Source organism: Nyctereutes procyonoides, unplaced genomic scaffold (assembly GCF_905146905.1).
Source record: "Nyctereutes procyonoides isolate TBG_1078 unplaced genomic scaffold, NYPRO_anot_genome, whole genome shotgun sequence".
NCBI classification, from domain to species: Eukaryota; Metazoa; Chordata; class Mammalia; order Carnivora; family Canidae; genus Nyctereutes; species Nyctereutes procyonoides.
This window is the reverse complement of record NW_026575142.1, coordinates 11,407,717-11,434,665: the sequence shown is the minus strand read 5'-3', so window position 1 is coordinate 11,434,665 and position 26,949 is coordinate 11,407,717. Positions and strand designations below refer to the sequence as shown.

Genomic DNA, 26,949 nt, shown 5'->3' with positions numbered 1-26,949 from the left:
ATGGTGAATGAAAAAAGCCAGTTTCAAAAGGTTATATGCTATGTGATCTCATTTTATAATTCTTGAAATAATAAAATTATAGAGATATAAAACAGATTAGTGGGTGGAAGGGTTAAGAATGGAGTAGGTGGAGGAGAGTTGGTATGACTACAAAGGGATGGCAAAAAGGAGCCTGGTGTTTTATTTTATTTAACTTAAGAAATCTCTACACCCAATGTGGGGCTTGAACTCATGACCCTGAGATCAAGAGCCACATGTTCCACCAACTAAGCCAGCCAAGGAACTCCAAGTCTTGTGATTTTAGAACAGTCCTGAATCTGAATTGTGGGATAGTGACATGAAGCTACACATATGATAAAATTACATGGAAATATAAAGCACACACACAAAAGTGCAGGTAAAACTGGTAAAATCTGACAGACTCTGTGAATTGAGTCTCCACACCCAGCATGGAGCCCAATGCACGTCAGTTTCCTAATTGTGATATTTTACTGTACTTATGCAAGATGTTACCACTGGGGAAAGCTAGGTAAAGAATGCATGAGATCTGCTTGAACATTTTTTGTGTTTTTTTCTGCAACTTCACATGAATCTATATCTCAAAATAAAAGGGTTTCTTTTAAAGAAACATTCATAAAGCAGAGAAGTTGAAATATATTACTAGGATACAGAAGAACTATATAACATAATAAAGTAGTTTTCATTGATATTAAATTCTATGTACCAAAAAAAAAAAAAAACTTCAAGTGTTTGTGAAAGGCAACAACTAACCAAATAGCACAGCACCAAAAAAAAAAAAAAAAAAAAAAAACTCAATAAATTCAAAGTAATAGAAATACTTTTAAGCAATATGCTATAAAAGCAATACGACAAAACTAGAAACAGTAACTAAACCAGAAACCAAACATGCAAACACACATTTGTCACCTGGAAATAATGCTTAAATTACAAACACTAAAAAAAAAAAAAAAAAATGATATCTAGAAAATAACCAAAGTAAAGTCACTACATATCAAGACCTGTGGAATAAAATTAAGCAGTGATCAGAAAATACCATGACCTCAAATACACATACAGTGTATTGTGTTAGTAAAAAAGAATGAAAAATATATTAAGTATCCAATTTAAGTTACAGGAATAAAATTAAAATAAGCCTAAGATGAAAAAAAAAAAGTAGTTTTTTAAAAGCTGGTTCTTTGAGAGAAAAGATAAACAACTAATAAAAACAATCACAAAAGAGATGTACAATATATAAAATAAGAATAAGGACTATACAAAAAAAAAATAATCATAGATACAAGAAAAGTTTTGTTTTTTTTTAAGTAGTCTCCACACCCAGCATGGAGCCCAATGTAAGGCCTGTACTCATGGCCCTGAGATCAAGACCTGAGATGAGATCAAAAGTCAGAAGCCTAACTAACTGAGCCACCCAGGTGCCCCATGAAAAAAAATCTTTTTTAAATCAGTAAGACTGATGTAGTGATGACTACAACTATTAAACACTCTACAGAAATACATTTTTTCCCACACAAACACCAACTTTATTCCAAATAATCAGATAATTTTTAAAATCTTCCTAAAACACTCATGTAAAAAGTAACCCAGTGTCATTAATTCTGGAAATTCCATTTTGTACATTAGTAAGTTCTAATGTACTTAGTTGAACTGAAACAGTCCAAAAATTCCATAGCTTCTTATAGACTTCATTTCAAAAGTTTTAAAGAATTCTACTTTTCATGATAAATGATGCTACTGATTATTTGGTGGACTTTTAGTTTGCTAATTTTTACACTCTTACAATAAGCAACACATACATATCTAAAATAACAAGCTAGCTTAATCGCTTGCATTGGAGGCCAAGGAGTTGCATTTTGTCAAACCCAAATTGAACAGAGTTGAATTTAGGTTAATACAGAGAAAAGCAAGTTCTAGATGTATTGTCCTTTATAATTTTTGAAGCATCAGATGAATAGTAAAAAGTTCAAAGAGCTTCTTATTACTCTTGATTTTGGAAAGCTTCTTGCAGAATAATACTGAGCTTTTTTAGTATCTTAAAATTAAGCTTAGGGGTTTGAAGCAGCACAAAGCAAGTACAAAAAAATAAAGTGTTGCTATAGGCTTCCAGGAACGGCTTGCAAGGATTTAGATTCCACTGTCATCTGAAGCAAACTATCAATGACAGTAGAGAGGAGTCCTTTACCGGATATTCTTAGATGATTTAGTATTACTGGGACAGCTTGACAGTCCAAAAACAAGACTTTTCCTTCATCTGTCTTCAAGTCCAGAGACAATCAAATGCCTGAGCACGTAGTCAGCCTGAGGAACCGTTTTGAGAACAAATATAGTTTATAAAAACCTCAGTGGTAAATTGAAGCTCTTAAAGAAAGCAGCTGCTTTCCACTGAATGTTGTAAAGAATCCTGAATTCCCTTAGTCACTACTCCTCTGAATATGTGTTTACCAGTCTCCTCAATGTTATGTCATGGTCGAATGCTATGTTCCTGCATCTAGCTTAGAGACCAATATACAAATTTTACAAAAGGCTCACAAAGTTTGGTATTCACAAATAGCATGCACTGTAGCTGCTCTGTTACCACAGGCAAAAGCTTTATACACTTCTGAATATCATTTCTCTGGCACGCAAATTTGAGTAGCAGCTTTCCATTGTCCATTCCAGATTCTTTACTTTTTATTGTACTAAGGTAATCTGAAATCCAGTCGACGAAAACAATTAAAAGTTCATAAACTTGTGCATTAAATAGTGCCTTGTGACTTTCTAAGACTGGTACTTTTTTCTTATTTTAAACTTTTCACTTCATTGGCAACATGTGAACTTCCTTTCAATCTCTGTAAAACTCATACTTCCTCTGTAAATTATCTAACGGAGCTTGAATTCTCTTAGTCTGAATCTCCATCTTCTTCTTTTCTTCACTTACTTCATTTTTAAAACTGTAGAATGAGTGGGCCTCTCAGTGGTGCAATCCATTGACAGTCCAACTCTTGGTTTCTGCTCCAGTCATGATCTCAAGCTCATGAACTCAGGGTTGTGGGATGAGCCCCACATCAGGCTTCAGGCACAGTGTGGAGTCTGTTTGAGATTCTCCCTCTCCCCCTCCTGCTCATGCTCCCTCCCTCTCTCTCTCTCTCTCTCTCTCTCTCACACACACACACATACACACACAAAATAAATAGATCTTTTAAATTGCAGAATTATATATATAAAATTTTATAGTTTTATATATAATTTACATAAATATAAATATGTCTTAAAGATAAACATTATATATAAATATTTTATATATATAATATTTTATATATATAAGATTTTTAACAAAACTACTCTTGGAACAGACAGAAAACCAAAAAGATTAACTACTATTGAATTTAAAAAATTAAGAGCTACCCTCCATAAATAGCACCAAGTTCAGAAGATATCCAACAGAATATTACCAAACTTATTAAGTACAGATGACAGTTCTATTTTATGTATTCTAGAGCATTAGAAAATAAAAACAAGCTTTTAGCTGTTTTTATAAAATGATTACAACTATGAAATTAGAAATTTTCCTAGAATTCAGGATTTCAATCTTTGAATTCAAAACTTAATATAATCCATCATATTAAGGGATATAAGATGAAAAACTCAAATGGCTATTTCCATAGATAATGAAACAGTATTTAACAAAATTCAACAATCTTTCTTGGCTTAAAAGAAAACTAAACCTGGATGGAAAATTCCTTAACATGATAAAATGTTCTGATCCAAAAGTCAAAAAATGTTCAATAGGGAAATATTAGAAGTATTCCCAAGGAACAAGTCCAGAATGTCCACTATTTTCTCTAATAACTTAACATTGTCCTGAAAGTATCAGCCTACACAATTAGCCAAAAGAAAAAAAAATCAGACAAAAAATATGTAAGGAGGTGGTAAAATTATTGCTGTTCACAAATGATGTCTGAATACTTTAAAAATACTTTAAATTTTTTTAAAGACTTTTATTTGAGAGAGCAAAGTGAGTAAGAGAGAGAGAGGGAAGAGCAGTGGGAGTGGGAGAAACTCTTTTGAGCAGGGAGCCTGGGCTTGATCCCAAGACCTTGAGATCATGACCTCAGCCAAAGGCAGACGCTTAACCACTGAGCCACCCAGGTGCTCCAATACTTGTAAACTCAAAAAAATCAACCAAAAAATTTATTAAAAACAAGATAATTCTTGCAGTTGAATACAAAATTGTATGGAAAATCAATAAATTCAAATATACAATCAGTTCTAAAACATACTAAAAAACCCTCTCTTAACCTAATTCATCAAATCATCCCAGCTGTTCTTTTCTGAATGAAACTGATACTATTTGAAACAGTAGTACAGTATGAATTTCTGTTAAATATAATTTAGTGACTTGCACTATAAAATTCTAAAGGTATACAAAGAGGAAATACTTGGAACCTCAATATAACAGAATCACATTTTAATTATGGTAAATATTTTAAAACGCTAATATTTGGTGTTTTACTGTACTAAAATTAAAAAATGCTAAAGTTAAAATATAGCAGAATATCTAAAACTCAATCAATATAATCAAACCTTCATCACTTTTAACTAAAAACACTCCATAAACTTCCAACCAAACCTGAAGGTTTTTCACCAACCTTCATATATGAAACACTTTCTGCCAAACTTAAGTGCTGTCTTTCCAACAACCTCATAGCCCTACCCAATTTATTGTTTTTCGATGAAATTTAGCAATATATAAAGCTAAAAATGAAAAGATGTACCAGATAACTACGTTGATTACTTTGTCAGTTTATTTAACTATCAAAGGCTTTAGTGAGAATTACCTTCACATTCAGACAAACTAATAACAGTGATTTATTTTGGTATAAGGAATAAAGCAGGAATCAAACTTTTTTTTAATTGAATGGACTTTAATTTTTTTATATATATAACTCAACACCACTTTCCCCCAATGATTTGAAATGTCATCATAAATAAAAACCATACATATCATACCATGTCATATATAAAAATTCCTTTTAGGATTTATTTCTGGATTCTTGTGTCCTTCTTGGTTTGTGCCAAACTTAAATTCATATGCTAGTTACACACTGTGCCAAACTTTTAATTTATACACTATTTGTACACTATAGCAAACTTTTAATTAATGAAGTTTTATAATGCATTTACTTATAATAAATCATTGTTATTAGTTTGTCTGAATGTGAAGGTAATTCTCACTAAAGCCAGATGTCAGATGCCTGAGAGACCTCTGCTTCTCATCCCTCTCCTTTTTTAGAATTTTCAGGACTATTCTTATGTGTTTACTTTTCCATTAAAATGTATGGAGGGGCACCTGGGTGGCTCAGTTGAGTGTCCGACTCTTGATTTCAACTCAAGTCAGGATCTCAGGGTACTGAGATCAAGCCCCAAGTTGGACTCCATGCTCAACAGGGAGTCTGCTTGAGATTCTCTTTCTCTCTCCTTTCTCCCTCTGCCCCTTCCCCGCTTTTCTCTCAAATAAATAAATAAATCCACCCCCTCTTTTTTTTAATTTTTTATTTATTTATGATAGTCACAAGAGAGAGAGCGGGAGGCAGAGACATAGGCAGAGGGAGAAGCAGGCTCCATGCACCGGAAGCCCGACGTGGGATTCAATCCCGGGTCTCCAGGATTGCGCCCTGGGCCAAAGGCAGGCGCTAAACCGCTGCACCACCCAGGGATCCCCCACCTCCTTTTTTTAAGTATAGGATAACTGTGCCAAAATTTTTAAAGTACTGTTGGTATTCTTATTGTGACCACACATTTTTATGTTAATTTGGGGAGAACTGAGCTCATAACAATACCAAATTTTCCCAACCAAGAATAGGATCTCTCTCTTAATTATGTCTCAGTACATCATTCTTTAAGTACAGAATTCTATAAATCGAATAACTATGATTATTCAAATATCTATAAACATTGCAAAAAGGATGCCTGCAAAATGATTTCTTACCTACCAAAACCTCTTAGTAAATATTCTCCTTGAGTAAATACCGATAGTCACAGACATCTTCTCCTTTAAGAGCCAACTATAGTTGATGAGAGATACTTTGTATTCTTATTCAGAGTGCCATGAAAGAAATGTTTAACTTTCCTCAAAAGGTTACAAAGTATGCTTTTCAACTCTTCGAGATGGACTAATATCTTTTACCAGTTAGTTGGGAGGTGGGGGAGTGGGAAGAAGGCTTTTAAAACTGTGTAAGATCAAAGCCCTATCCTCAAATGGCTTTCAATTTAAGTAGGAAAACAAACAAACATTTAAAAATTGGGTGACAAACTTCCTCAGTTTCTTTGCTTAACTTTTCCCCCTTCCTAACCCCATTTTAACAGGAATAAAATAAAATAAAAGAAAAGAAAAGAAAAGAAAAGAAAAGAAAAGAAAAGAAAAGAAAAGAAAACCAGAAGGAAAATATGGTTAATTAAGTACTCTGGGAAGGTCAATGTCTTACACTAGTAAATCTCTGAAATGATCTTCTAGAGAATGAAATTTCTAGAAAGTTATCATCTGTAAGAATAAAGTACCCAGGAATAGAAGTCTAATATTGCTTGCAGAGTTAGTTAAGGGTAGAGACAAAGTTAATGGTTATTCACTCTCAGAAAATGAACCTATTCCCAAGGTAATGCATACTTTTTTTTTTAATGTAGGTAATGCATACTTGACAGAATAATCAAGACATACAAATTTTAAACTATAATCCAAACCTTCCTTCACCATGGAACATAGGCTTAATGACTCCTATGAAATAAGTTCAGCATTTAGATAATTTGTTTCAGTAATAGTTGAAAAATCAGCGATATAAATTTATTATTGAATTTGAAAGGCAGAAAAATAATAGGTTAAAATCATACCAACTTTCTCCATATTACATCATGAAAAGAAGATATAATAAAATATCAAAGCATCTTATACAGGGTATTGATATTCTATCATTAAAGATCATTTTAAGATAGTTATGATTATGTAATATATGCTCAATCCCTATTCCACGACCTCTCTGTCCAGTAAAAGCATTTAGGAAACTTGGAATGCAGAGATAACAGTCACTTTTTGCAGTTATCAGGTAGATTTCTAAGCTTTATAATCAGGGTAGACAGTGATAAGTAAAACAATACATTTTATTGTTCTTTCTGCTTCCATTTCTTTAAGTAAACCCTGGTCCAGACCTTAAAATTTTTGTTTCCAAAGGAAAAAAGTCCAGGAATAAACTAAGGCAATAGTTCACACAAAAGAAAATGTCCTGCGGTAAGTCTTCCTTCTACATACCACAACATCCACTTGCACGTTGTTGTATTTTATTTCATGCTTTTTTGATTGTCATCAATCAGAAGGACAATTCTATTCTTTGTTTGATGACTGGTCTATGCTTCCAAAAGTGGAGAGCTCAGTGAAATAGAAGCAGCGGCAGTCAAGAACCAGGTCACAAATGTGAGTGAGACAAAGTGAGAAATGGCTCTGAAGCTTAACAAACCAAGAAATACTGGATGCAGGTGATGCAGAAGAGGCAGGACAGTGAGGATAACTACAGTCTCATACTCAAAATAAGAGAAAGATCAAACTGAAAAAAATAACAAATTTTTTAAAGAAGTTAGTTTTTCCTACTTTTAAGAACAATCAGTATGTGATTTATTTGCCCCCCCAAAACAAAGTCGTCTGCAGCATAATAGCAGATCCAATAGATCACAAGTTTTGAACAGCCATTAGAATTAGCACAGTAGTTTCCTGTCAGACATTCTTTTGTAACTAGATAGAAATCTTTCATAATCAAAAGATCAATTTTGATAAAGAAATGGATGTCAAGTGAGCTTTAAGTTTTTTAAAGATGTTCAATTAAATAAACATCACACTTATTCCCTTTCTAAATTTCCTTTCTCTCTTTTTATAAAAAACCAGAAATGAACAAGGGAAAGGAGCTCAGCATTATAAAATCTGCTACACCTCGGATAAGAACATTCCAAAACATTCCAAAAAGATAAAGAAAATGACAGAGATTTTATTTGGTAATACGCATGGACTCGATTTTTTGCTTTTACCTACATACAAAGCTAAAATTTTATGATCTCCAGGAGTTCCAATTGGAAAATATGTCCTGCACTAAAGACTAAACACAATTATTTTACTCTAGCAGTCCCAAAAAGAGATCCTACACCAGCCAAATGTCAAACCAAAAAACCTAAATAGCACCCAATTCATTCTTTTCCCTTACCTTCCCAATTTCTCCCATCAAGTTGCCTCAGTTGTACTTCTGAAATACTACCAAGTCATCTATACATCTCCACTGCCACTGGGATGCCCAATCCATCTTTACCTTTAAACTCCTATAACAGCATCCTAGCTGACCTCCCTGTTTTCTACTCTTGTCCTCTTCTACTCAATCTCCACAGGCAACACACATGATCCTCTTAACTTAAATCTCATTGTGAGGGCAGCCCTAGTGGCTCAGCGGTTTAGCGCCGCCTGTCAGCCCAGGGCTTGATCCTGGAGACCTGGGATCGAGTCCTGTGTCGGGCTCCCTGCATGGAGCCTGCTTCTCCCTCTGCCTGTGCCTCTCTCTCTCTCTCTCTCTCTCTCTCTCTGTGTGTGTGTGTGTGTGTGTGTGTGTGTGTCTCTCTCACTAATAAATAAGTAAATCTTTAAAAAAAATAAAATAAATCTCATCATGACATTCTTCCACTAAAACCTTTACAAGCTTCCCAATTCACCCAAAATGAAACACAAACTCCTTAGCCATGACTCTTCCCATGATCCAGATACCATCTGATTGTGCAAGCACACCTATCACTCTCTACATCACACATTCCATATATAATGATCTTTTTGACCTCAAATAAGTCATGATCTCTCCTACCTCACAGTCCTTTTATTTTCTGTTCTCTCTTCCTGTCAAGATCTTCCCTCTCAACGCTTGGATTTTTGTTTTTGTTTTCAGGATTTGAAGAACACACTGAGGTAAAAAATTCAAACAATACAAAAAAAAAAAAAAACATGGAAAGAAACAACTACAAAAATTCCACCAAAGAGAATTTCCATTAATATTTTGAGGTTAATCCTTTCCAACTCTAAGCTGGTTCTTTCTCATACATTAGTTCTCAACTCAAATACTGCCTTCCCAAAAGAGGACAGTTCCTCTCTATCACATCACTCTGTTTATTTTCTTCATTACACTTGTTTGCTTATTGGTCTCTCATCTTTTATCTGTCCAGTCCCAATAGAATGTAAGCTCCATGAAGGCAGAGATCTTGTCACTACTTTCTCATTCAATCACTAGGGTCGTAGCCCAATACCTAACACATTGCAGATGCCCAAAATTTACTGAATGAACAGATGCTGGTTCTGATTAACATTTATAAACTGCCAAATCCTAAATTTAAATCTCCCATTCAAATTTCTCTCCTGAGCTTCATACTCATACTTAACCATCCCACTTGGCAGCTCTCTCTAGATAGAACACAGGTATTTTAGTCTTAGTGAGCAAACCTGCTCTTCCTCATGGGATTCCCTATTCAGATGGTATTCCCTATTTAGATGAATGAGACTACCATCAACCAAATTTCCCAAGCCATACTCTTAAATTTTATCCTTGTTACAACTATTCCCCCTCACCTCACACCCACCCAATCACCAAGAGCATCTCCATATTACCTCAGTTCTGTCTCCTAAATCTCAATACATCCACCTCATTCAGCCCATCTGCTTCTCTTCTACTCTGCTACCTCCACCCAAATTGCAAATCACCGTCAATCATTTTTCCCCTAGACAACTGTAACAACCTTCTAACCTGCTGCTTCAGATCCACTCTTACTCCCCTCTAATTTATTCTCCATGGTCTAGCCTCAATATTCTCAAAATAACAATATGATCACATTATATTCCTTCTTAAAAATCTTCAGTGGCTTCCCATTACTCTTAGATTAAATCCTAAAATCCTTATCATGGATTATAAGGCCCATAAGAATACCCCATGCCTAACTATCTAGACTTTCCCTATAAATCAGTCTTCGGCCTTCTTTCAATTTTTTAAAGCTACCATGCTCTATTTCCCCCAGGGCCTTCATATATGCTGTTCCTTCTGCCTAAAAGATTATCCACCACGTCACACCACTCTTAAAACACATAATCATCCTTGGGTCTCAAATTCAAAGTCACTTCCTCAGGGAGGCTGTGGTAGGCAGAATTCTAAAGCTGTCTCTCTTCTTCCCCAAGATTTCCATCCTCTGGTAATACAATCAAACAGTAATCTATGTACTGCTATGAAGGGACTCTGCAAATATAATTAAGTATTACTCGGCTGATTTTATGCAACGGAGATTATCCTGGATTATCTTGGTGGGTCTAATATAATCAGTTAAACCCTGAAAGGCAGAGCTTTCTCTGGGCTGAGGGCAGAATCAGAAGTCAGAGAGATGTAGCACAATCAGCAGATAACCTGACTAAACCTGGAAGATTCTCCCCCTAGAAACTCCAGATAAGATCCCAGTCCAGCTGAATGGCTACCTTGATTGAGGCCTGCAAGACTTTAAGCAGAGAGCCCAGTCAAGTCACCTGGACTTCTGACCTACACTGTGATACAACATGAGTGTTGCTCTAAGTTGCTAAATTTGTGACAATAACAGAAAATGAATACAAACTCTTCCCTGACTCCCACCTCCACCACAGATAGTGTCAGAGCCTCTGTTAAATGTTCCCATAGCATTTGACACTTCTCTTTGATAATATTCAGACTTCTTATTTTAATATATACAGTCTAAAATCTACAGAGACTTTGTATTTTTGTATACCATACACCATTATATTCCAACATCTACAAAATCCAACATCTACAGAATGTACCCACAAAAGTTTGTAGAGTGAATGAATCAATTTTTTTATTAAATTGTCTCTCAAAATTGTCAATCATGACACACCTTCAGTAAAGTGCTATATTATAAAATATTTCTATAATAAGGGTCAATTGCTTTATAGCAGCGATTAAAATGAGGGGGAATAGAGATGGGATGAGTGGAACATATTCAGAATCATTGGGGCAGCTGGGTTTTTTTGTTTGTTTGTTTGTTTGTTTGTTTGTTTGTTTGTTTTACAAATCCTCCCTCAGTTACAACTACCCACAATCTGAAATGCCCACTCCTTGCCCTATATCCCTAGGGGAATGTGATCATCTATTGGAGGATCACAAAAGATTCCCACATAGAGCCATTATTACTAATGTCACTGAGTGATATTCCTCAGCTCTGCTGAATTGTAAATTAAGGTTCAATACAGTTAGTTTACTTTTTTAAAGAAGTAACTTTGCAAAATGAAAACAAAAGCAAATTTACTCAATCTGAGACATTACTATTTCACAATATAGAGAGACTAACTATATTTTAACCGGCCAAAAAGAGGAAAGGTCAACTAAATGAACAATTTACTTACATCAATGGGAAAGCAAAAAATGGAAGTGTCATGGCCAGTCTTGCTGTAAATTCATCAGGAAGATACCACAAGTATACAATTAAACATGTAAACAGATAAAGAATTGAAGAGTAGAGAATTAATCTTCCAACCCATAATTTTTGTAATCTCTGATTTTTTTCCCTAAATTCTTCCAATGCTTGAATTTCCTGTTAAGAGAAAATTATTCTATATTATTTAATTGAATCTCAAATTTCATAAAGAAATCAAAATGTCAACAAAAAATTTTAACATGATAGATTATATAGGAAGAACTCTTAAAAGTCAATTAAATATAATACTTTAATATTTTAAGAAGAACATAATTTGAAAAAAAATTAGAAATGAAGTTAGAACATATGAAAATGCCTATGCTGACAAGTCAGTCTTTTAAATGCAAAATTAAAGGGCACCTGAGTGGCTCAATCCATTAAGCATCTGCCTTCGGCTCAGGTCATGATCCCAAGGATCCTGGGATGGAGCCCCACATCAAGCTCCCTGCTCAGTGAGGAGTCTGCTTCTCCCCCTGCCCTTTCCCCCCTGCTTCTGATGTCTCTCCTTCTTTCTCTCTCTATCTCAAATAAATAAAAATAAAGTCTTTAAAAATAAATAAATAAATGCAAACTTAAGATACCCTTTTCGACTATCAAATTAGCAAAGATCAAGCATGAAATTGACATCAATATATAGTATTTAATAATCTAAATAATTCTCTCTGTATAAGATCTTAAAAAAGTCTGGCTAAAAATAAGTTAATTGGTTTTTTTTAAATCTGACTATAAAAAGAATTAATAAAAATTGCAACAGTAACCATACTAGATTCTTTCAATCTATTCATCACTCAATATTCCTAAGAAATAACCATTTTTGATAATGAAGTTTGTGAAGTTTTCAGACTGATAAAAACTGTTGCAGACTATCTTACAATCTACTTTATCCTTTATACCATGCTATACATCAAATTTCATTCTAACAGGTTCTATTGACACAGACTTAAGTGACTGAGAGACCTCAGATATTTTTCTGAGATAATACAATAAACTTCTCAGGTTTACTCTATCTGATCTCTAAATTCCCAAACCAGATCCAGTCTCCAAAATAATATACATATACTAAAATTAAAATAATATTTATGCAATACTTAAAATGAATTAAAACACCCCAGAATCCAAAGACATACCTTATCTATATTTTCCAGAACTTCTACAGTTGAAGGTTTTGTCTGTTATCAAAACAGATATGAGACATTAAAACTTGTTCCTGCAAACTTAGAAACACTTGATTTATAAAATCATAAATGAACATTTTAACTCAAAAAATAAAGTAAAAAGGAACATTTTAATTCAAATTTTTTCAAATGTCAAGCAATATGTATTCCTATTTATTAATGAGATTTAGATTTAAATAAAATTACAATTACAAACAGAACTGCATGATTAAAGAAATAAGCATTTTCCTATTTGATTTTTTAGTCCTAGAAGTACTTTCAACTCTGACCACTCAATTTCTACCACGTTTTTTTGTTTCTATCATTCTTAATCAAATTTTATAGAGAAATTTTCCCTCCAAGAAAAATTTTCTTAGATATGATTATCCAAAATATATCATATATTAGAAATTTCAAGACTAGGGATACCTGGGTGGCTCAGTGGTTGAACATCAAGACTAAAGATGGTCTGCTTTACTATTGCTAAAAGTTCACTTAGGACTCTGAAAGTCAAAATCCATAGGCTATCTTCATTTTGAATTCCTAACGTATTTTTCTGAAGATTAGATTTTTAAAAGGCAACTAAGAATACTTCATTATAGCAGAGTTGTTTGTTAAAAATATTTTTTATATATCCAGAATAAAAACCAGCCAAAATGTCTCCTACAACACTTGAGAAGGTACTTACCAATTATATACTCAATAATGTAAGAAAGTAGTGGACATCAATCAATTCATTGTAGTTCCCACAAGTTGTTAACATTAGGTTGAACCATATGAAATTGCCAATATTCAACTGTTTTGACTTACATAAAAAGCAATTTCATATGGTTCAATCTAATAAAGACAAAGGAAAATTAATCCTCATATGGTTCAACCTAACAAAGACAAAGATAAATTTGATCCTCAAGCAGAACTATCAAAAAGTTTTAAAGGGAGGACAAAGTCCAAAACAAAGCAGTTCCAGCAACAGTCAAAAAATGAGTCTACCAAATATTGCTAGACTCCATTATATGGCAAAAGAGGTTAAAAATAAGCTTTGTCTGAGACTACATTATCTCCTCATATTAGAATAGAACATTTATCACTATATTTTAAATTTATAGCGCTAAATTGGAGATACTTCCTCTAAAGCTCTACCCAATAAAATTAAACTGCATTCCAAATTTTGTTTAATTCCTAAAAGTATATTTAGTATGACTTCAACAAATACATATGATAAGCAAAAAGATATAGCCCATAAAAACATAAGTATTATATATAGCATACAACTATAATTTCAACTAGTTCAATAATAACAATAATTTTAACTATTCTTCAAATAAGATTGAAATAGAGGCAATAAGCAGAAGAAAACAAGAAAAGATAACCATTTACACATGAATGCATAAGTAAATAAAAGTACTCAGAAGTCAAAGTGAGATAATGATATTAAAAAGAGACATTGCAAAAAATAAAAATAAATAAATAAAAATAAAAAGAGACATTGCATACCTACACAGCAAGTGAATATTAAAGTCCAAATATACAACTAATTCATATGAGGAGGAAGAAAATTAAATAAAATTAGGGATAATAGCAAGCTATACTCAAGTCTATACCACAAAGGAGACTTTTACAAGTAGGTTTATGTGACACTTTATATTTGACTAAGAACAGGCTGTAAAGAAAACTAACTTACCCTCCATCGAGAAAATAATCCACCCATCTTTTATGTGTAGAAACTGGGCACAATGATAAATATCATCAATCGTCCAAAGGAATTCACAGCTAGAAATAAAGCAAGTATTTAAAATTTTTAGGTTAAATACATACTATACCCACTATAAAATGTAGATGTTGCAATACTGCCTAAAAACACTATAAAATATTAATTTATTTGAACTCCACTTACATGGAATTTTAGTTCAGATATTCTTGAGACAGAGTCTACCCCTCAACAAATCCCTTCTTCCACACCAGTACATATTTAAAAGTGAAAATAAAGCTAGAAAGGCTTTTAAATGGCAAGGCATTTTAACAGTATATATTCTTATTGCTTTGCAACTTACTGTTCTTTCAAGTAGGACCCCTAATGTTGTAAGAAAAGTTTTACTGTACTACTTTCATTCTACATGTTTAGATACAACATATCTATCATTCAGCTGTCTCTCAACTAAACTAGTTATTTGGAATTAGGGGTGTTTTACAATGTTTAGAATAATATTTTACAAGTAACAACAGAAAACCAATAGACCTTGAGCAAGACATTTAATGCTTCTGAGCTTTAATTTTCTTTTCTGTAAATTAAACTTAATATATCAGCACTTTTCACACGATAGCCTTCATTGTAACCATTTTACAGATAAAAAAAATAAGAGAAAAGATGTTCAGTGATTTGCCCAATAGCTCGAAAAAAACATGATTCAAAGCTACACTATCTTCAGGGTGCATGAGTCAAAGCTACACTATCTTAAAGGACACCTGGGTGGCTCAGTGGGCTGAACATCTATTTCAGCTCGGATCATGATCTCAGGGTTGTGAGACAGAGCCCTGAGTTGGGCTCTTCGCTGGGTGTGGAGCCTGCTTGGGATTCTCTCTCTTCCTCTTCCTCTGCCTCTCTCTAATTAGAAAAAAAAAAAAAGCAAACAAAAAAAAACACAAAGCTATCTTCAGACTTCTAATCTGTTCACTACTGTTCCAATACCCAAATAAACATTTCTCTCTAAAATTGTGTCTAAGTCCCTCAAGTCAACTGACCTTCATGTCAGCTAGCTGTGTATCTATGTCCTTCTTTTAGTTGTTTCTCTATGACTCTCAAATGTATTATATTACTATATGGATGAAAATGTTATCAGCCATCTTAGATTCTAAATCCATTTATTAGTCAATAATTATATAAGTTCTTATTCTTTTAACCTGAAATAGTGAAAGTATACTTTCAAATTTACATATTTTTACCAGGAATAGTTACATACTGTCCGTGTATAAAACTACTTCATCCCACACACAAAAAAGGCGATAATTCTCACATTTTTTAAACCATTAATGCAATCAAAAATGACACCAGTACCAAGTAAATACATCTACTCTGCAACACTAGTCACAGATTGGAATTAGCATAAGGCATACCATCTTGGACTTTCTCGATTAGAGAAGTAACAAAGATCCATATTATAAAATATTTCCACATACAAAGTGATTTCTAGGACCAGAAATACCTATAAGCTATCCTAAAAAATTCTGGTGTTTATAAATGAATGTTATAAGCCACAATTAAGTTGCAACCTAAGTACTATTAATCCTTCAATATTAAGTCAGTATTCAAATTTCTAAGATGCAATTGTAGGAAATCCAGGAACTTTAATGAATAGAAGTGTAATTTCTCAGTTAAAACATCAAATAGGTCTTAAAACCTATCTTAAGGGCTTTAAGATGCTAAAAATACTCACCAAGAAAGGTGACTGGGTAGGGAGGATTTATACAAATCATTAACTTGGTACTTTCAAAGTATATAGTAGTTCCCTAATTGTATAGTGTCTAGCACAGTGTTTTGAACACAACTGACCTACACATTTTGGTTTGTAACATTTATATGCCTCTGAGTTAAGTTTGTAGCCATCACAATGCAGAACTCTTATAATTTAAAGATAACAACAGGGGTAACTGGCTGGCTCAGTTGATAGAGCATGGGACTCTTGATCTTGGGGTCGTGAGCTCAAGCCACATGTTGGGGGTAGAGATTAGTTAAAAATAAATGCATAGGGGAACCCTGGGTGGCTCAGCGGTTTGGCGCCTGCCTTTGGCCCAGGGCACGATCCTGGAGTCCCGGGATCGATTCCCACATCGGGCTCCCTGCATGGAGCCTGCTTCTCCCTCTGCCTGTGTCTCTGCCTCTCTCTCTTTCATGAATAAATAAATTAAATCTTTTTAAAAAATGCATAAATAATTTTTAAATAATATTTTAAAAAAGTAATGACAGCAATAAAGATACCAGTTAAATATTTGATAAATACTTTATCTCTGGTAGGCCCTAAAACAAATGCTTTACATGAATTTCATTTAGATACTACTATCATCCCATTTTATAAATGTCAGAAACTGAAGCTAGGGAAATGAAGTAATTTGGTCCCAGAAATATTAAGTAGCATAGCCAGACACAGTATTTTAGTTTTGATTTTTTTATGAAGCAAGTAGTTATTCCCAATAACACAAAATCAGAAATAAAGTCTGCTTTATATAAATAAGATTGGAATATTTACATATAAATACATGAAAACACCTCTGACATTCTCAAATAGCTGGTAAACAGAGCTACTGAAGTGGAAAGTAAGTTATAAACACAAGAGACAGTGTTGGTACAGTGTATCATGTGGCCCAGTTCCTTCCTTTGATTAAATCCGAATGCTTAAATCTGCATGGAAGAGAAGCTAAATGATTTGCCAAATCATTGTGGCAGCTAGCTTCAGCTAGTGGCAGACTGGAAGTCTGCAAGCACTGCCTTTACTTGTCCATTGCACATCACTTTTTAAATGTAAGATGAAATATATGCATAATATTGCAATTAATATCAATGTTGACATCAATTATTTGCTTGGAGACTTGTTTTGATGTTAATGAAACAAACTATGCTTAACCTTTAAGATCCTTGAAGCAGGGTATTATGCTTTAAAATTTGTCCTCTAAAACAACATTAGGGTAAACAGTCATTAAATGCCTATCCATGCTTTCAGGCTCTAATCAAAGAACGAGCTAACCCTCATTGTTCCAGTAATTTTCCTAAAATTCCAAATTCCAGTATTTGTTCAAAGAAACTGATTTGCTATTAATACCCATGTAATGGTAGTACTTTCCAAGAGATATGAAAGCATAACAAAATTAAACAACTTTTTCTACATAGCTTTAATTTCATACCTCTTCTATGTTCAAACACTTTTACCCTCCTTGACACAAACATCTCAACTCCAATTCCTGTGGCCCATTACTTACTATGAAACCTTGGGCAAATAAGTTACTTAACCTCTCAGTTATTCGTTATCTTCATCTTCAAAAGAGGGATAGTTAAGGACCTTCTAAATGTTGAAAGCCTTAAATGAGATAATTCAGCAGTGCCCCACACATAACTAATTTCTCAATACAAACTGTTTTTTACTGCTGTGGTCATTGTCATTTCCTAGTCCATCTCTTCTAACACACGCAAAATATATGGGAAGCAAATAACTAGCATTTCTCTCTGAAGCATAAATCAGTGTATGCCCTTGAGTGGACAGATTGCTCAATCTCAAGTGGCTTGTCCCCAAGAGCTCTTCCATGAATGTGTACAGTCTCTTTCCACTCTGATATTACAACGGGACCTGACATGACCTTAAGAGCTGGATGCATCTACTGTGTTTTCAACAAATAATAATGCCCACCACATTATTTCAATGTTTCCTATTGACTGATATTCACACTCAGGTTTGGGGGTCAGAATTTAAAATCTTGGGTCATGTCGTCCTTAAATTTTCAGCTCATTTCAAGTCATATTAAAATAATAGAGGGGCACTGAGTGGTGCAGTCAGTTGAGTATCTGACTCTTGGTTTAGCTAGGTCATGATCTCAGTGTTATGAGATCAAGCCCCTGTGGGGCCACTCAGCATGGAGTCTGCTTAAGATTCTGTCTTCCTGGGATCCCTGGGTGGCACAGCGGTTTGGCGCCTGCCTTTGACCCAGGGCGTGATCCTGGAGACCCGGGATCGAATCCCACATCGGGCTCCTGGTGCATGGAGCCTGCTTCTCCCTCTGCCTGTGTCTATGCCTCTCTCTCTCTGTGTGTGACTATCATAAATAAAATAAAATAAAAAATTTAAAAAAAAAAGATTCTGTCTTCCTCTGCTCCTAACCCACTCCTCCACCCCACAGTCTCTCTCTCTAAAATAAAAACTTTTTTAAAAAAAGAGAATAATGGAGTCTGCTGCATACCAGCAATGTGATCTTGGGTAGATTAAACTCTCCAACCTCAGTTTCCACATTTATGTAGTGGTGAAAAAACTTAACACTTCACAGAACTGCTGTATGAACTAAATGAAATTATATATTACTTGGCACAGTGTCCAACAAGTAATGAGCACATAATAAATTATAGCCATTATTATTATTACTATTATCAGAAAGCACATGTAGTGCAGACAATACTCCTCATACACCTAACTTCTCAGAAAGTACCTATTTTCATAATTTTAAATTTGGAAAAATAAATTACAATTTGTATTTTAACTGAAATTGTATTGCCCTCATTTGCTCTAGTATTAAAAAATAAAAACAAAATATTCTTCAGACTCTTCCATTAAAATGTTCTTGCAGGCCTTTTAGAAGCTCTATAATGTACTCTTCAATTTAAAATTAAAAGCGATTTTGCTCCAGAATTCTTTCGAATATTCTAGCCGAAAAGGCAATTTTGAAATATCCCAAACCACCACATTTATTGCTCAAAAATAAAATTACTGAAAAGAAGTACACCTCTAAAAGCACTTTTATTATATGCTAATTCTGGTCTTCATGGTAAGCTGATGTTCAATCTGAACTAAACACTACCAAGAAATGACTATTTCGGTAGAAAGATCTCTATATTAAATCATGCCTTGCAGATAACTCTTACATTATTTGTCAAGTTAATAATATATAAACACCAAGCTTATTAAGAGTGTTGGGCGGATCTTAGGTGACAGAAACAAAATTCTAATTTTATCTGTGTGTGTGTGTGTGTCTCTTTGAATAAATAAATAAAATCTTTTTTTAAAAAATCTGATTTTAGGGATCCCTGGGTGGCGCAGCGGTTTAGCGCCTGCCCTTGGCCCAGGGCGTGATCCTGGAGACCCCGGATCGAATCCCACATCGGGCTCCCGGTGCATGGAGCCTGCTTCTCCCTCTGCCTATGTCTTTGCCCCTCTCTCTCTCTCTCTCTCTCTCTCTCTCTCTCTCTCTGTCTCTGTGTGTGTGTGTGTGTGACTATCATAAATAAATAAAAATTTTTTAAAAAAATTCTGATTTTAAATGCACCACTTTTGTTTTTAAAAACGTGTTCAAGATCAACTTCCTCCTAAAATGGAACCACGGGTGCTGCTGAGAACAAGAGATGAGCACTCCCTGCCTGTCCGAACCTATGCCTGAAGCCAAGCTTGCTCGCATGCCACACAATGCTGCTTAACAGGGTCACTTACGTTGATGGTGACACGCAGGCCAGAGAGATAGAAAACAATTGACATAAACCAGAAGCCAACTGGGAAAAGGCGGAACATGGAAAAAACTCAGTGAGTCACCAATTTTATTACCATGAGGGCACCATCAGCAAAACTGAGTTCAGTGATCTCAACTTTCTCAATCTCCATACACAATATTAAAGAATCAAACTAATTTTTTTTGAGATTTTTTTTTAAGTCATCTCTATATCCAATGCAGCCAGAACTCACAACCCCCAGGCCAAGAGTCGCACGGCTCCACCAAACCGAGAGCCAAGCCAGGCGCCCCGAAGAATTAAAAGTATTGATAACAGTTCAGATCTGCTCTTCTCCCCGGGGCCGAGCCTCGGTCACCCCGGCAACCTCGCTCCCTCCACCCCTTACACCGCCCACCTTCCCCCAAACACGGACGACGTCGGTGGAGAGGCTCCTGCAAGCAGCACGTAATCCACGCCCACATGCCTGGGCCGACCAGCATGACACTGACAGTTTTCGGTCCTCCCGGTCTGTCCAATTCGTGGCGCCTCCGCACAACTCGGAGGGGGGTAAAAAAAGAGACGGACACACAACACTCAGCGACAGCTCAGCGTCGAACCTCCCGACCCCCCGCCTTGACACGGGCGGGCCAAAGAGCCGATGCTCTGCTCCACCCGGCCACCTCCCCACCCCGGACTCCCCGAGGACACGCGGGGGTGGAGGGGGGAGGTGGCCGAACGGGCTCCCGGTTACTCCAGGGTCCCCCCTGGCCCTGGGAAATCAGAGGCAGCAGGAGGCGAGGCTGCTCAGCGCGCGGCGCGGCGCGAGCCCGGGACCCGCCACCTCCGCGGAGCTCCTAGGCCACCAGGCACCGGGGCGGGCGCGCCGGGCAGAGGCGGGCGGGGAACCCGGGAGCCCGCGCCCCAGCGGAAGGCTCAGCGCACTTCCCCTCCGCCGAGCCCTCCCTGCCGCCCTCACTCCGACGGTTTACCTGCAGGAAGCGGGCAAAGCCCGGCGCTTGCGTCCACGTCTGCCAGCTTCGGCGCCACAGCGCAGCCCGTCTCCGCAGCAGGCGGCAGCCGCCACTGACAGAGCGGTGGGCCCGGCCAACTCCTTCCCATCAAACCCCGCGCTCCCGCCGCCGGCCAATCAGCGCCACGGCCGGCGCGCGCCGCTCCCCGGTCACGTGACTGCGCCGGGGGCGGGCAGTTGGGGCGGGCCGCTCGGGCGGTTGGCCGGAGGACGCCGGCCCTGGGGCTTCCGCGGCTCGGTAGGGTGCTCGTCGTCGCATCTCGGGGCGGGGCGGGCGGGGGGACTGCCATTGATTGGGAGGCTTACCGGCACGGCTACTTCTTTTCCTCGGCCTCCTCTCGTTCCTTTGAAGCCTGTTCTGCCAACTCTCACTGGAGAAAGAAAACCCCGAAATTGACCCTGGGGAGTGGGGGGGGGGGTCCTAGGTCGCCGCGAGAGGGACGGGTGGGGTTGAGGGTGCAGATGGCTGCGTCTGGAAAGGACTCGGCCCTGAAGAGCCCCGGGGTCAGCCTCCTGCGGCCGGCAGCGGAGGCACTTAACCCTACCTCACAGCTCAGCCAAGGCCCGCTCCCCACACGAGCCCGTGGAGACAATCCAGCAGGCTGAGTGCCGGAGGCCTTCGTCACTGCTGAACGTCAAAAAGGGTCATTTTGATGACAGGACGCTGACCTCACCCGTGGGGGGTGAGCTTCACACGCCGGAGGATGTTGTTCTCAAACCCGTGGAGGTCACAGAGGCCGAGTTTTCTCTCTTAAAACTCTCACCTCGCGAATACGCCCTTCCCAGGCCCTGATCTCCGGGCCCACGGATAACCCCCCACACACACACTGGGCTGTGTTCACCTCAGATTTGAAACGTTGGCTCTAGAGCGTTTCCTAGACCACTGCACGTGACCAGTCTAAATAGCCAGAGATAACGTGGACCCGCGTGAGGTAACCGTGCAGAAGGGGTGAAAAGCAAGCAAAAGCTTTGGTGGTGGTTTACCTCTGTGACTTGCTTCTGCAAACATTTTTCACGGGATATTTTTCTATTCTGTTTAGTTACATCCGAGTTTTAAAATAATGCATCCGTGAGTGTCTGTCATTGCTTTAAGGCGCTACATGGAAACTTTGACGAAGCAAGCAGGTAAGGTGAAGTGAGAAACCGAGCCTAGGGTACCGGAAGCTACCAGGTGATTCGCTGTGGCGTGAGCTTGTCCTCACTGTTAGAATCTTTCGTTACAGCTGTGTAAGCTTGAAAGGACGAAGGCAAGGGAACCAGAGTTTACTTGTGCACTCTGGGTCTAGTAGAAAATAGAAGAGTTTTATAGATAGAAATTCTGTATCCCAGAATTCCCTGTGAATCCCCTTGGCCTTGTTTAAAAAAAAAATTCTATCGAAGAAAATATGAATAGAAACATTTCATCTATTTTGATACAGAAATATAACCATTTCATTTTTCATCCTTTGCTCTTTCAAAGTATATATTTTTAAAAGGCCTGTGAAGTTAATGCAAAACATATCTCCTCACCTCAGGAATATATTTTCCTAAGAGAACAGGAAAGAAATGTTTACCAGTTGCTACTGATTTTGTTCTCTAGCTTTAACTGGGCCATCAAGGTCTGTTGTAAAGGGGGGAAAAAACAGGAGGGAGAAGACAAGAACTAGCCAGGTGCCAGGCATCCCAAAAACCTGATCCTGAGATCATAATTATCCATAGATAATTACTCTGGAAGAGGAGACACTTGGAGGGTGAGATGTATGGAATCACTCTTTTAACCAAACAACTTCTTTTTTTTTAATAAATTAATTTTTATTGGTGTTCAATTTACCAACATACAGAATAACACCCAGTGCTCATCCCGTCAAGTGTCCCCCTCCGTGCCCGTCACCCATTCACCCCCACCCCCCGCCCTCCTCCCCTTCCACCACCCCTAGTTCATTTCCCAGAGTTAGAAGTCTTTATGTTCTGTCTCCCTTTCTGATATTTCCCACACATTTCTTCTCCCTTCCCTTATATTCCCCTTCACTATTATTCATATTCCCCAAATGAATGAGAACATACACTGTTTGTCCTTCTCCGATTGACTTACTTCACTCAGCATAATACCCTCCAGTTCCATCCACGTTGAAGCAAATGGTGGGTATTTGTCGTTTCTAATGGCTGAGTAATATTCCATTGTATACATAAACCACATCTTCTTTATCCATTCATCTTTCAATGGGCACCGAGGCTCCTTCCACAGTTTGGCTATTGTGGACATGGCTGCTAGAAACATCGGGGTGCAGGTGTCCCGGCGTTTCATTGCATCTGAATCTTTGGGGTAAATCCCTAACAGTGCAATTGCTGGGTCGTAGGGCAGGTCTATTTTTAATTCTTTGAGGAACCTCCACACAGTTTTCCAGAGTGGCTGCACCAGTTCACATTCCCACCAACACTGTAAGAGGGTACCCTTTTCTCCGCATCCTCTCCAACATTTGTTGTTTCCTGCCTTGTTAATTTTCCCCATTCTCACTGGTGTGAGGTGGTATCTCATTGTGGTTTTGATTTGTATTTCCCTGATGGCAAGTGATGCAGAGCATTTTCTCATGTGCATGTTGGCCATGTCTATGTCTTCCTCTGTGAGATTTCTCTTCATGTCTTTTGCCCATTTCATGATTGGATTGTTTGTTTCTTTTAACCAAACAACTTCTTAAAGTAAGTATCATTGTAGAAATGAGGAAATTGAATAGAAATATTACGTATATTGCTGAAGGTAACACTATACCACTACCTGGTAAGAGTTTGTCAGGCACAGTAAGAGAAGACCAAATATTTATCCAGGACAAGACCCTGTGTACACATACAGATAAATAAAACAGCTGTCCTAAAGTAACTGACACTAGTGAGAGAAACCTTCAAGAAAACACACAAAAAATATAGGGTAGGGATCCCTGGGTGGCGCAGCGGTTTGGCGCCTGCCTTTGGCCCAGGGTGCGATCCTGGAGACCCGGGATCGAATCCCATGTCGGGCTCCCGGTGCATGGAGCCTGCTTCTCCCTCTGCCTGTGTCTCTGCCATTCTCTGTGTGTGTGTGTGACTATCATAAATTAAAATATATATATAGGGTAAATAACTATGATAAAGGCAAGTGTTGAAGAGATTGGAGAAGGATAAGGCAACAGCAGCCAGAAGGGATATGGGAAAGCCAGTGAAGGTGGTGCTTTAGCTGAGTCCAAATATTGAAGAATTATTGCCTACTAATCCTAAATTTCTCCTGTGATAGATTCTAAGGAAGTGAAATCAGAAAAGCACCAGAGAAGATGACAAAGGAAATAAACTAGTCAAAGGAATGCTAAAAGGTCTAATTCAACAAATAAGTAAAACCACATTTATTCAAAGGAATAAATGAAAGCTGCAAGAAATAGTTGCTATGAGAGCTCACAATAGGGTCATTCACTGACCTGGTCAGTGATTTCTCACTGAGAGAAATCTCCCTGAAGGAGGTCCTACTGGAATGGAAACCTGAAAAATGAGATACTGAAAAAAGGAGAAATGGAAACCGGGAACATCATGCGTAAAGACCTTTTGTCAGAGGGGAACACTGCAAGCCTGAGGAACAGAGGACCAATGTGGCTAGAACGTAGACCATACAGAGTTCACAGTACGCTGGAGACCAGACATTGTTGGCCATACTGAGAACCTGTATCTTCTTGAGAAGCAGAGAGGGGATTTAATGATCATATCTGTGTTTTGAAAAGTTCATTCCAACTGGAGTGTGAGAATATGAATAGAGCCAATTAGGGTCCCCCGGTGGTAGTTAGTGGTATTTCAAATGGATCGGGCTGGGAATAAGGAGATGGAGACAAGTGGGGGAAATGGAACAATTTGGGAAGTAACATGGGAGATTTAGGTGACGGATTCAGATATGGTGGGTGATCTGGAAATATTGGGGTTAGGAGCAAATGGTCAAGAAAGAACTTGACACATCTTCAGACCACCAAAAAGGTGGTTTTATTAAAGGATGGGGACAAGGACCCATGGGCAGAAAGAGCCGCAGGGGGGTTGTGAGGCATAGCTGATTATATACTTTCAAGTTGGGAGGGCATTAAGGACAGACAGCACAAGCCTCCAAGGTATTTTGGAAACAAGGTTTCCAGGACTCTGAGGGGGCTAGCTATTGTTAGGAAAAGGTTATTTATTACTGTTTAGTAAAAACTCAGTCATGAGATCCTTCAGGTGTGTATCAGTGGGCCACATGCTTGGAGTATGATTGCTAACATATATGTTGAGGGGTAGAGATAAAGGAAGCTTCCAAAGGAATTTCTGTATGTTTAAAGTATACTCACAGGATCTTGGGGGGGGGGGGTGGCTAAGATTGCCTTTAGCAAAGTGCCAACACTGAGGCAGCTGAGCTCCCAGAGGAAGGTCACCCTGCCTGTTTCAAGGACTTCTCAATGGGTTGTAAGTAGTAAGGAAATTTAATTTTTCTTCTGCTTTTGTTTGCCACATTAGTGGGATGAACTGGGAATTAAAGAAAAAGGAGTCTGAGATGATGGGATCTCTGGCAGGCATGGTGGGTGGATAGTAATGCTATCACTGAGATATGGGGAACACTGGAATAGAGTTGGTTTTGAAGGAAGATGGGGATTTCAATTTGAACATGTTGAGTTTAAGATGTTTTGGTGACTTCAAGGAGAGGACATGTATAGAGGGAAAAAAATATTTTACAGTTTGTAATCTTTACAACAAAGTACCTACTTTTTATCAAAATGCAAAAAAAAACTACTTATAAACATTTTGCTTTTAAATACACTATGGAAAAATTAAAAGTGGAAGTCTTTAAAACTCTTCCCCAGAATTCCCTGTGAATCACTTGGGACTTAGTTAAAAAAACAAATTCTCAGGCCCCTTCCCTGGAGATTCTGATTCCACATGTCTGGTATGGAGCCCAGAAATTTGGATTTTTAACAAGTGCCTCTGGTGATTCTTGCCAGGGAGTTTCTCTGAGCAATGCTACTCAGTGCCAGAGGCCACCTGCATAAGAGTTACCAAGGCACTTATTAAAATACAAGCTCTAGGGCCTTGCATACTAAAAACCCTATGGGTTGGAGGACCTGGGTGGCTCAGTCGGTTAAGCATCTGCCTTTGGTTTGGATCATGATCCCTGAGTCCTGGGATCGAGCCCTGCATCAGTGGGAGTCTGGCTCTCCTCCATCTGTCTCTCCCCTAGCTCATGGTCTCTCTTGCTCTCTCTCTCAAATAAAATATTTTAAAAAAAAATCCCTAGAGGTAAAGGGGATGAAAGGAATGGAAGGAGGGAGATACTATAGTACCAGGTGCTCTAAGATTTCACCCTCCATCTCTGACAGGTGTCCTAGGCTCTCCACCAGGCAGTTCCAAGGACAGCTAGTGTTCTTTGCTAGATGACACATATATAGAAGCAGACAGCCCTTGCAGGCTTCTGTCCCAAGTGATTCACAGGGAATAACAGCTTTCCTGCTCCTAGGCCAGGCTTCCTGCAGTGTCTACCAAAATGGCACTCCACCAACTCTGATGCTCTTTTTTTTTTTTTTTTTTAAGATTTTAGAGGCAGCTGGGTGGTTCAGTTAAGCATCTTCCTTCAGGGCAGCCCCGGTGGCGGTAGTGCAGCGGTTTAGTGCTGCCTGCAGCCCAGGGCGTGATCCTGGACATCCTGGATTGAGTCCCATGTCAGGCTCTCTGCATGGTGCCTGCTTCTCCCTCTGCCTGTGTCTCTGTCTCTCTCTCTCTCTCTCTCTGCATCTCTATGAATAAATAAAATCTTTTAAAAATGTAAATAAAAAATAAATTTAAAAAAAAAGCATCTTCCTTCAGCTCAGACCATGATCCCAGGGTCTTGGGATCAAGCCCCATGTCAGGCTCTCTGTTCAGTAGGGAGTCTGCTTGTCCCTCTCTGTCTGCCTCTCACCTCCTCGCCCCCTCACTCCCGCTCATACATCCTCTCTCAAATCTATTAATGATAATTTGTAATTACTATTACTTAGAGCAAGTAGGGGGAGGGGCAGAGGGAGAGAGAGAATCTCAAACCTGGTGGAGCCTGATGCAGGGCTCCATTCCACGACCCTGAGATCATGACC

The 26,949-nt window shown here is 38.0% G+C and overlaps 1 protein-coding gene, 1 long non-coding RNA gene and 1 pseudogene across 6 annotated transcripts in view; 1 reads left to right on the top strand and 2 right to left on the bottom strand.

The window, feature by feature from the left end:
• LNPK (lunapark, ER junction formation factor) overlaps positions 1 to 20,947 on the bottom strand; it is a 93,499-nt gene extending 72,552 nt beyond the window's left edge. For all 5 annotated transcript variants that reach the window (XM_055307950.1, XM_055307951.1, XM_055307952.1 and 2 more), the window contains exons 1-4: positions 20,832 to 20,947; positions 14,350 to 14,438; positions 12,642 to 12,683; positions 11,444 to 11,631 (exon numbers count right to left, since the gene is read on the bottom strand). In XM_055307950.1, coding sequence (XP_055163925.1) covers positions 11,444 to 11,631; positions 12,642 to 12,683; positions 14,350 to 14,376 — 257 coding nt within the window. In that variant the 5' untranslated portion in view covers positions 14,377 to 14,438; positions 20,832 to 20,947. The remainder of the gene's footprint in view (positions 1 to 11,443; positions 11,632 to 12,641; positions 12,684 to 14,349; positions 14,439 to 20,831) is intronic.
• On the bottom strand, positions 1,837 to 6,043 carry LOC129498759 (coiled-coil domain-containing protein 138-like; annotated as a pseudogene).
• A 410-nt stretch (positions 20,948 to 21,357) lies between the features above and the next one.
• On the top strand, positions 21,358 to 24,649 carry LOC129498657 (uncharacterized). The gene is made up of 2 exons (XR_008662170.1): positions 21,358 to 21,997; positions 24,117 to 24,649. It is a non-coding gene; the product is annotated as an uncharacterized LOC129498657 (long non-coding RNA).
• The last annotated feature ends 2,300 nt before the right edge of the window (positions 24,650 to 26,949 follow it).